At 47.8% G+C, this 11,560-nt stretch overlaps 1 protein-coding gene across 1 annotated transcript; it reads right to left on the reverse strand.

The window, feature by feature from the left end:
• Nucleotides 1–6,736: 6,736 nt before the first annotated feature.
• GFER (growth factor, augmenter of liver regeneration) lies at nt 6,737–11,401 on the reverse strand. The gene is made up of 3 exons (XM_062614835.1): nt 11,160–11,401; nt 10,660–10,871; nt 6,737–9,843 (listed from the first exon to the last, which is right to left on the reverse strand). Exons 1-3 carry the CDS (start codon nt 11,364–11,366, stop codon nt 9,681–9,683), a joined length of 582 nt encoding a protein of 193 aa, XP_062470819.1. The 5' UTR covers nt 11,367–11,401; the 3' UTR covers nt 6,737–9,680.
• Nucleotides 11,402–11,560: the final 159 nt, after the last annotated feature.

Genomic DNA, 11,560 nt, shown 5'->3' on the forward strand with positions numbered 1-11,560 from the left:
GATGTCTCATGAGGCTGGCCAAGGATTGCATCCCAGAATCCAAGCATTGCCAGCCCATGCCTGAATTGCAGGTTAAGCACAAAGACTGTATTAACTTGAAGGGATTACCATAGGTGAGGTCTTTATACAGGTTCAGCAGTTTAGCAGCAGCTGTTCCAGTGTCCTCAAAAATCACTTCCTTGCTTTGAGAACACGTCATCCTGCACCCATCAGCCCAGAGCTGTATGTGATGGTGAGGTTGCCCTGTCTGTGCTGGGCTCAGCACAACCCAGAATGGGTTTCCTACACACTCATTACCACCCCACACATCCCAGCTGGGCTTGTGCCACATCAGCAGCTCACATATGTAAAAGGCTGTGGATAGACCCTTGGAAAACTATTGGCATTAGGAAAGCTGTGTGGTAGGACATAGCAGGAGAGTGGTGTGCTCCTGGGGCCACCTCACAGGGAATCACAGAGACCTCTGGGGTCTGCTCTTGGTTTCCTGATGACATTGGGAAAGACACTTCAATCCTGCCCTTCTCTGAAATGTCTTGTCCAGCTCCTCTGTCCTGACTGGAACAAGCCTATTTCAAACAGTGCAAACCACAAGGGACCAAGACACCACCTCAACCTTTTAGATGATCCCATAGAACAAAGCACATCCATTTCCAGAGAGTGATCCGGTTTATAAACTTCAGGGCATGATCCTGATGCACCAGGCAAGGTCCCCACTGAAATCCCCCCTTCTAAACTCATCCTCTTTCGAGGTCCAGCTCTCCAACTTTGCTGCGTGCAGCACCACTTCCACAATCACTTCTCATGTCGTGCGAGCTCTCCTCCCCTGCCACAGTGCAGATAAAGCACAGCAGCTATCTCAAGCCTCCATACAAACCGTAGTTCTGTTTCACTTCCTCTTGCTGCTAATAAGCCAACAGATACACAGAGCCAGCCAATAATGGGAAAGGATATTACAACCTGAACGTTTTCCCCATCAAATGAGGGGGGAAAAGAACAGCGTTTGGAAATGGCACTTTCCAGAACGTTTGCACAAGTTCTGCCTGCATTTGCCATTCCCCCTGGATTTCAGTGACAGGAAGCAAACAGAGCAGCACACAGACAAGTGCCTGAGATCTCTGCATGGTTTGATTTTACATCAGTTTCATTAAGGGTAAGGAAAACAAGGCTTTGCCTCCTACTTCTTGTAGCCCCCCTGACTTCCTCATCCTTGTCTCCAACACAAAAAAGCAATGGGGTTTTTTATCCAGGGATAAACACATGGTCATGACAACCCTGAGGAGACAAGAGGGGCTTTCTCCTCCTTCAAAGCCTGATGGAGTCAGCCCCATGCACTCAGCTAAGGGCTGACTTCAACCAGCTCTATAAAAACAGTGATTTTCAAAGCCATATGGCTGAATATAAGCAATTCACAGAAGCTGACCAGGTTACCTGTTGTAAGCGATGCTGGCACTGCTCAGGGAAGCACAATGGATCTGTTCAAATCCCCAAGCAGATGGCTGAGGCTTTACAGTTCCAGTGTTGCCAGGGTCAGGATCTGGCCCGTAGGAAACCCAGTAATGAACAAGATGAGTTAATATGATTCACACCTTGAATCCTGAGCTCCTCACTACAGGAGAGACATTGAGGTGCTGGAGTGGGGCCAGAGAAGGGCAATGGAGCTGGTGCAGGGCCTGGAGCACAGGTGTGATGGGGAATGGCTGAGGGACCTGGGGGGGTTCAGTCTGGAGAAGAGAAGGCTCGGGGGAGGACCTGATCGCTCCCTACAAGTGCCTGACAGGAGGATGGAGCCAGGAGGGGCTGGGCTCTGCTCCCAAGGAACAAGGGATGGGACAAGAGGAAACGGCCTCAAGCTGCACCAGGGCAGGTTTAGATGGAGCTGAGGAACAATTCCTTCCCCAGAGGGTGCTCAGGCATTGGAACAGGCTGCCCAGGGCAGGGCTGCAGTCACCGTCCCTGCAAGTGTTCACACAGCGTGGAGACGAGGCCTCAGTGCCATGGGTTAGTGGTGGCCTTGGCAGCGCTGGGGAACGGTTGGACTGGGTGAGCTCAAAGGGCTTTTCCAACCCAGTTAATTCTATGATTTCTTTAGTAAGACTGACCACATTTTCTCCATGGTAGCAATGGGATGCTCCTGATTTATCAGACAAAACCATCAGCCCCGCTTTCTATCCAGCATCTCTGAAACTAAATAGTGATGTGAAACTGCTCTGCTCTCAGGACAGCTTTGACAGTGTATTGATATGAAGCAATCCAGCTTCACAGAACACAGGCTCTGTGCAGCACACAGCCCAAGGGAGCCAGCCAGGCTCCAGCCAGGCATTACAGCCCACCGACTTCAGCAGCTCCGTGAGGTCCAGTACTGTCTTCTGCACAGGCGTAGGTGGTAGAACAGCTTGTCCTTCACATTCCCCAGGCAGCACGCTTGAAACAGGACTGTGATAGATGCTCACTTAGTTGTTACTCTGAAATGCTTTCCTGGAGCTTGGCTAAACATTGCTTTCAGCAATTAGTCTCTAGAACAACAAGAGAGTTGATGGAAACATTTAGAGGTGATTAGAAATGCACAGTGCCCAGCAGCAGAGAGAAGGGATTTCCTGATCAGCAACCTGAGCACGCTATCACTAGAAAGCTACTTAATGCCTTCCACCCTAAGAGATCCCAAAATATCTGGAAGATCATTTATTAGCTGGTTACTCATCCACTTCTGAAATGCAGCCATTTCTCAAGTGGGATTTGGCACAAGTATAAATGCATGATAAGAATGCAAGGAAAAGAATGAAGAAAACTTTCCTAACTGGAATCACGGGGGAAAGATTTGGGTGACAGAAATCACTTCACTGAGATAGCAGTTGTTCTGAACTGAAGAGTCAGTATTCCAGTACTTGCATAAGGCCCAAACTGAACAAAACCCCAAAGGGTTTCAAAATGCTTCCCAGTGGTGCAATCGTGAGCTTGAAGTCTCATCTGGCAAACTTATTCTTTGCTGCTTGACACACTTCATAGCATGACAAGTTTGGGGGTTTCTGGCAAACCAGTAAGCTAAACCTATCAGGCACGGGGCTGCACAAAGGTGCACAACACCTTGGGAGGAGCTAGAGGGATGGGAAGGCAAATCCCTGGCTGCTTTCCAAAGGGACATCCTTCGGACCACAACAGCAAGTCACATCATGTAGGGCCTGACCAACAAGTGGAGTTCAGTACTTGTTATCTGCTGCCTGCACTGAGCAGGGGTGGTAATGTGAGCAGAGCTGACACAAGGCAGCCTCTGAGCAGCTCAAGCCACGTTCTGACATGCAGAGCTTCTGCAGCTCTCATCTGAGCTGCATCAAGCTTGGCTGCCAGAGGTGCTTTCGAATTTCATACCTTTTGTTATTCTCATTCCTGCTTGTGTTACAGCACAGAGCCAGACCCACAGTGCAACTTCTTGAGGAAATAAGGGCCATGATGTTTGTGTGATGAATGTGGTATTTGTGGTGAATATAGACTAAATATAAGAGACACTTCATTTCTCAACACAGCAAGTACCAAACGGCTCCTCAGGTTCAAAAGAAAGATGTAACCTGACATAAAGGAGATTTGTGGGATAGATTGAGATGAGTGATTTTATTGTAGGAAACAATCTCAGGCCCAATAGTGTGCAGTACAAGCACATTAAAATAGCCTCCCTGCGAGAGATTTTCATCTACATAGGAGATACACACAAAGACTGTTGAAAGTGCTATTTTTATCCCCATTTTGCAGAAGTGGAAGTGTGGCTGCAGAAGATGAAGTGACTTACCTGGAGCCCAGCAAGAAGCTTACAACTGAGAACAAACTGAATGTTGATCTCTCAAGACTCCAGCTGTATAGGCCTTGTCTTAGATGCCTTGCATACCTTTGACCCCATCCAAGAAGCGTGACATGAGGCGCAGTCACAGAATCCACTTTTCCACGTTCCTGGTAGCTTGGGGCAGATGTCAAGGATGGAAGAAGCAGGGAAAGCCCAGCTTTGCCTCACTGTCCTCAGCATTTGAAAGGAAAGTCCCCATTCAACACCACTGAGTACTGGGATTTGAGTTTAGACCTAAAGCTTGGCGACTTGGGAAAAATGGGGGCTTGAAGAGACTGAACAAAATAGCTGCCTGGTGTCTGCTGTGTTTTATCCTCACAGATCTGCTAATTCAAAGCAAGGCTTCCATGAAACTTGATGGGATTTCTTCTTAGCTCTTCCCATGTGGAAAGGCTGGGCTGCATCCCTGTATCTTCAGCTTTGCTGAAGTCATGACTGCCTTGTAATCTTCCTTCCAAACCCTCTCTTCCCTCCACACAGCATCCAGAGCAGATGACAACCATGCCAAGTAGTTTTGATCCCTTCCCTGACTAAAACCCTTTCCAATCTGTTAATGACCTGATGAAAAAAGCCAGAACTTCTCCATGTATGACCAGCTATGGGCTGAAGATCAGGTCGGAAACGTAGGAAACATGCTGGAAAAAGCATCCAGAAAGTGTTTTATTATACTTCCAAGTGCAGAATTTAGCTGCAGGCAGAGAACTAACACATCCCTCATTTAGGTACCTATACAAGTTTGAAAAGTAACTGAAGTCACCAAAATCTCCTCCCCAAACCCCAGGAAAGGGACTAGCAAGAGGTAAAGCATTCGGTATCCAGAGCAGCATAGGAGACAAGAAAACCAACCCAGCACATGGTTTGTTGCCCTCTACTGTTCGCTCGCCTAAGATGCAAAGCAAATTCTCCCTGGAGCATCACCCCTATGAAGCACATCGCAGGGACAGCACAAGCCAGCAGCAGGATGGTATGTGATACATGGGAGGGAAAACGTGGGACCGGGAAGAGGCTCTGCATGAGGAGTGCTCACAAGGAAAATCAACAGCCTGGGACAGCACAACACACAGAAGCAGAGGACACAAGGCAGCAAGGTCATGGGAGACAGGGGCAGAACGCAGCAGGCCTGAGTACCAGGAGCTCCATCTAAGTACTAGACCAGGCCGGATGCTCTAAGCCCAAATGCCAGCCTAACTCTGTGAGCTGTATGAGCTACTCTTCACTAGCCCAGTACATGCAGATGGGACTGTCACACACCAAGGGGAACAGAATAGTTAGACCTTACCTCTGGAAAGGTTAAGAGTAATAATGACAAAGATTAGGAACTGGCAGCAACAACAGATACCCTGGGATCAGCACAGACCAGGGCACTGAGCCCTGTTTATCCTCAGCTGGTAGGAGCCACCCTTTGTTCCAGGGTTCTGTGAGTCATGGCAGGTTTGCTGATGCACAGTAGATGCTGCTGCGTGTCAGCTACCAGCATCACAGCTCCCTTCACTGGGAGCTAATTGTGCATTGGTGCAGACACACCTGAGCTGTGCCAGCCAAACTGGAGTCAGCATATGGTGTTGGTGTACCTGTCCCTGTGAGACTTACCAGTGCAGGTCAGGGCTCCAGCTACCACAGCATGGATCCCCATCCCCTTTGAGAATCCTCTTATGTTCTAACTGCTGATTTCCCTATGTACTATTAGCTGTGGTTTTGCTTTATTCCATTTCCTATCAGCCTACAAAATCCAGAGTTGACTTCACACAACCTTTTCTGCCAGTTTTCACTGAAGCTTATACCTGACTCCACAAAATCCTCAACAGCTCCCCTCCATCATTCAGACAAAATACCTGAATAGCTATTCCAGGAACAGGAAAAAGAAAATCAATGCTGATAGGAAGGAGCAAAAACCCCAAACTGAAATCTAAATCCTTCCCTCCCCAAGCCTGTAAAAATTCAATGGGAAGAAATATGACACATTGCCTGGAACAGGCAGGAGCAAGAGGCACATGCAAGCAAAGCAGCTCCTGAAAACCTTACTGTAAACAGGAGACTGTATTCACCCAACACACTGCAAAGGAACAGCTAATCCCTGGGAAAATGTTAAGGGCATAGTGGTGCTTCCACCAACATCCACACTTAGTACTTGCTTCAGCAACTCCACTTCCCATTCATGGAGTGGACACTTCCCTCACGGCTCCCTGCTCTTTACTTTTGTGAGGGGGAGAAAAAAGAAGGAGAAATGAAGTTCAGCTACGAATGCAAACCAGTGCACAAAACCAGTGAGTTTGTGAAGCTGGAGGTTAGCCAGGTGCCTACTGCATGCAAGCAGCTCTTGAGTAAGGTCCCACAAGCTCCTTAGGCAGCACCAGCTCCTGACTGTGCTTTGTCTTGCAAGGGCTCCTCATATTGGTAAGAAACAGCCTCTCCCTTCTGGCAGATGGGATGGGATGTGCATGGTTGTGTGGTGAACACCCAGTTAACAAATGCTGCCCTTCAGTGCAGCATTCCTCTGTACACCTTCAGTACACCTTCCTCTGCCACCCTGCTCCAATTCAGGATTTGAGCTACTCCCAACTGTAGCACTATCCTTAATGCTGTTAGAAACATGCAACACTTGAACCCCATAAATAACCCCACTGGTCCCCACATGAAACCCATCTCCCACCCAATGGGCAAGGACCTGCTGAACAAAACATCTGCATCGTTGTAGCTTCTTGGCACACAGAGAATTGCATCAATTGAGCAGCACAAGAGAAAAGGTCCAGCTGCAACCCCACCTTGGCTGATCAATACCCACATAATCGCACAGCCTCAGCTGAGCAAGCAAGCTCAGACCTTAATGTATCAGCATGCAGAAGGTTAGAGACCCCAGCACAATATGATGCCCTTTCCTAAGGTCTCATGCAGTAGAGAAGCCAGGAATAAACTCTGTTGCTTTATTATTTTCACATCAACAGGATATAGCATTTGAATTACAGGTATTTTTAAAACTAGATGTAGTCAAGTGCATTTAGAAGAGAATTCACAATTTTCTATACACAAATACAAGTCATCTTCAATAGGAATTCCTTACATAAGATTAAAACTTGAGATGTGGCACAAATGAGCAGCAAAAAAAATCCCCTCCTCCCCATACAGTCAAGTCCACAGAGGTGATGATATCCCTGAGGATCACCCAAGTCAAAGCTCTTCTGCAAAGCAGTAAAAATGGGAGAAGAGATCGCAAGCATCTATTTTACCAAATGGCCACTTGGTGAAGCTACAAACTGCTCCATTAACATCCCAGCAGCCACAGGGGTGGCCTCATTATTAGGAAGCATTCACTGAAGACACCAACTTCAGCTTTAAGGCTCTTCGCCTACCCCTGCACCACTGCCAGGATGTGCTTTTCCTTCTGCACGCTTCTACCACCTCCTTGAGCAACATCAGGTGACAAAAACCTTGTGTTGCCACAGCTGCTCCCTTGATTTTAGGCAGGATATACCTTTGGTTTCCTCTCTACACTCCTGATATGTGGATGGTGGAAGGTTACCCTGAACCTGCCCAGCACCAACCGCTTGCCAGCAGAAGGCAGCAGCACTCCCAGGACTCGGAGATCAAGTGCACTTGCACACAAGAAAGTGCCACTCGCCACCCTGGCCCATTTTCAGTGTTAAGATGGAAAGGGGAGAGACAGGGGTTTTCCCAACCTGCTCACCTACACTGAAGCAAACAAAAAAGAATCTCATCATGGGCGATGAGACTGTCACAGAGAACAGCCAAGGGCAGACTGAGTAAGGTAAAATGAGCAGATTCCTCCTCAGACACAACCAAGTCTACAAACAAATGCCTCTCCAGACACCCTGCTGCTAACACTACCCAGATAGAACTGGGTAGTTGAGGTCATGCTGACAAAAGCAGAGGGTTACAACCTTTTTGTTGGTCCTCTCCCCATTACTGCATACCAATGCACTTCATTCTGGGGACCAAGTTTACCACCCAAAAGACAAAAACCAAGGGCTGGAATTTATTTGTTCTAAGCTCAACATACTGATAGGGAAATTAGCCAAGCATTTCTAATAACCCAAATGACACCTTCAGGTCATAAGCCAGACTGAATGCTTCATGAAGTACCTTATCATTGGCTTTGGATTCATGTTTAGAAACGTTACTACATAAAAGACTTCCAAGAACAACTAGTCCATAAAATTTGCCTCACATTAACAGGTCTGACTTGAAAGAACTTGAATGTACCATAAAACACTGAAATGCATTTCTGAAGTTCTTATTGCTTTTCTAACCAGAGGAGCCCTATGCACACAGGTCTGAAGATCAAAGTCCTGAAATAGGAGCTGTCATCACACTGCTATTATAATAAGCCCCACTGGTATTTCCAGGTTACACTCTATGAGCAAGAGTAAATTTACAGAGGTACAGCAGCACGTGAAATAAGGAAGCTCTAAAACGCATAAGAAAACCTCAGCAGGAAGTACAGGGGAAAAAGCCTTCTACTGTCATGGTTTGTGCAAACTCTTCACAGCCAGAAATGCAGTAAAGGGCATTATCTCAATATCTACTCTAAGAACTTGAAATTCTTTTGACTTTTGTTTGTTAGCTGAGTCTTTTTATCAAAAGATACATGTTTATATGCATAGGGTGTTAATTTATGCTGCTATTTCACTTGAATCTGAAATTCACACTTCTTTATCAATACACAGATGCAGTATAGCTGACCTAGGAAAAGTACACATAGCATGGATGCTGATCAGTACCTACAGAGGGAAGCTGCTCAAGGGGCTCTGAGTCCCCTGTGCAATAAACACTACATTAAACTGACATTGCAGCCTTAAGCAGGACTCAAATACCAGGGCTTGTAAAGTCCTTTTGATCTAGAGAGGTTTTAGCTAGGACATAACACCAGAGTATCAGCCAGGTCAGCAAGTGCCAACCAAGAACTTCAAAACATATCTCAGGAATGCTATATGTGAAACAGAGCTGAATATGCTCCATTACAGATACAGGGGGTCAAGCTGTTTTCATCACAGACTAAAGTTCACAGCAGAGATTAAGAGGTTATCTGCTTTAAGAGTAAACAGTTCAGTAGAACTTAGCACTTCTAGATCCAAAGAAAACTGGCAATCAGTTTAAAACATCTGAATTTCACCCAGATATGTCCTTCAGATATTTCACCATGGATACTTCATTCATTAGATGAATGTTGCCTAGCTCTGGTTTAGTTTTCCTTTCTACAACATCCTCTTACATGGTAGGTCAAATACAAGAATAAAATGAGAAATCTGGCCTTCATGATTTCAGTATTTAAATTCAATGTACCTCCCTTCAGGCCTTTCAGCAAAGGAAATGGATGCAAATTTAACAACAAGCACTGGAGATGTCAGAGAGAGAGAGAACTGGGGGTACAGACTTGGTGCAAAACATGGCATGAATAGCAAATGAAAACCAGAATTAATCAGATGCATTTTCTAAACCATCAGGATAACGCCTGCAGAAAAACATGAAATGCCACAGGGCAGCCGTGTTCAGGGAAAATGAACAGTCAGAAACAAGCAAATACCCCTAAAATAAGGAAATGTCACAATGACAAAGTCTCCACAACTTTGTCAGAGCCTTCATTTCACAGGTTTCTCTCAATTGCTGTGTCAAATGTGAGGCCCCAGTCCTTCAGGTAATACATTTTTGTCATCAGTTATCAAAATATTATTAGGATAAGCTTTTCAAATCCACTTTTAGAATTGGTTTACCTTTATTTCCACGAGCCATAGCAGTCACACACACAAACACACAGTCACTGACTCACACACCTCCCTGCAGTGACTCCACACCAGATTGGATTGGTTTGATAGATTTCCAAAGCAGTCTCTATGGATTAATCACAACTCCCATCTTTCCAACCATCGCGCCAGCGCTCATCCACACGAGAGCAGTCAAATTCTGCTTTCCCCAATTTCCTGTTCACTTCATTATGAAGAAGACACAACCACTGGGAGAAGTTAGTTCTGTTGCTAGTATCAGGCTGATTTGTACGTAATCTGCAAACAGGGAAGAGGAAACAAATGTTACTTCTTTACAGCCATCAAGCTCAATTCCCAAAGCAGGCGCAGAGCACGCAGCCAGAATCACCTTCTCTGCTACTGCAAGATGAGTCCCAGAGAGAACCCAGAAGCCAATCCTCCACTATAAAATCCTGCTGGCTGCAACTGGCTTGATTTCATTCACTGCCTACTCTCGTCAGCTGGAAAAGATGCAGGAACCAAACGGCTCAGCTATGATAAAAAGCAAGAAGTACTCGAGTTCATCAAAATGCCAAGCAGCTGCTTTGCCATGTGGCGTCTGCTAAGTCAATAATTAAGTTTCAAATGGGTTTTTCTGCATGTTCATCATCCAGAAAAGAGGAGTTGAAACCCTCAAGAAACAAGCTGACAGTAACAGGAGTGTAACGCTTTGTGCCTCCACTGCTGAGGCTGCCAACAAAGGGGGTTTTCTGGGGTACAAAAACACTCGCTTCCTGAAAGCCAAATTACTTCAAGTCCCAGCCTAATTCCACAACCAAGCACAAGTCCCGTTTGAACCAGAAAAATCACACAATTGCCCCGGGGAGGCCTCAGAGGCAGCACGCAACCTAACAGCACGGGAAGAGCTATAGAGTTTTGAGTTAAGTGTGATACAGGGTTAACCAACATACAAGGGGGTTAGAGGAATTTGCTATCAAGCCCATCTCTGATGGATGCAACAATGGAACAGAGCAGCTCAGGGAGCTACAAGCCCCAGCTCAAGCAGAGCTGCCCATACACAAATCATGGCTGCAGCCCAGCATTTCAGGCAGAAACCACCCTAAACCAACTCACCTTTCCCTCAGATCCTCAGCGCAGTGCTCGCAGGGGTAGAACTTGGAGAAGAGGTTGATGAAGTCTCTCATGTCCTTCTGCTGGGCGCCGGTGGGCCGGTCAGGGTAATAGGCCGCCATGGTGTGCAGGAACCCCCATGTGCTGCGGCCCAGCTGCTCGCTGTCCAGAGGACAGTTCGGTGGTGGCTCCTTCTCCTCTGTGGCCGTCAGGTCCTGCAGCAGGAGAAAGGGTTGGAAGGGGATGTGGTACTGGGTGGGGAAAGAGCCCCTCTGAGATCAGATAGGGAGATGGAGGAACGAGTCCCTCACACCCAGTGGGACAACATGGAAGCCCCCTTCACCCTCTCACTGACAGGAATCCCTGGCCCCTTCACGGCCTGAGGAGGGGGACACACAGCCCCATCACAGTTGGAGGACGGGATGGAGACCCAGTGCACAGCTCGGCAGGGGTTAAGGAGGACAGCCCGCCCTCAGGGTGGCAGGGGAAAGCCGCCGCCTCACCCCGCCGCCCGGCGCTGCCTGCTTCCTCTGCTCGCGGAGCCAGCTCTTGAAGTCCGTGCAGGCTCGGCACGGCTTCTTGGACGGCTCCTCCGCCCCGGAGCCCGCAGCACCGTGCGGGACGGGGAAAGGGAACGTGAAGGGGCCGCCCTCAGTGCCCGGGAACGGAGAAGCACCGCGGCCCCGCCGGCCCTCGCTGGGCGCCGCCATCTTGGCGCCGCGGTGCACCCTGGGCTGAGGGGGAGCCCGCCATTTGAAGCGGTCCCCGGTTACCTCAGGTGGCACCGGGCGGCCGGGAGCGGGGCTGCGGGACGGGACTCGTTGCTAAAGCAGTTCGTTGCTGAGCAGTTAAAACCCCCCCCACAGAAAGTGTGTGTTTCTGGTGGCTGTTGCCAATAGAGTGG

The sequence above is a fragment of the Pezoporus occidentalis genome, unplaced genomic scaffold (genome assembly GCF_034315485.1).
Source record: "Pezoporus occidentalis ecotype Australia unplaced genomic scaffold, CSIRO_AGI_Poc_V1 ctg178, whole genome shotgun sequence".
In the NCBI taxonomy this organism is placed as follows: Eukaryota; Metazoa; Chordata; class Aves; order Psittaciformes; family Psittacidae; genus Pezoporus; species Pezoporus occidentalis.

Bases quoted from the DNA above. Each gene is read 5' to 3' on its own strand.
- GFER (XM_062614835.1), bottom strand. From the start codon at position 11,366: ATGGCGGCGCCCAGCGAGGGCCGGCGGGGCCGCGGTGCTTCTCCGTTC. The intron at 10,872-11,159 runs GTGAGGCGGCGG...CTCCTGCTGCAG, and splicing joins AGGCAGCGCCGGGCGGCGGG to GACCTGACGGCCACAGAGGA. The intron at 9,844-10,659 runs GTGAGTTGGTTT...CCCTGTTTGCAG, and splicing joins GCTGAGGATCTGAGGGAAAG to ATTACGTACAAATCAGCCTG.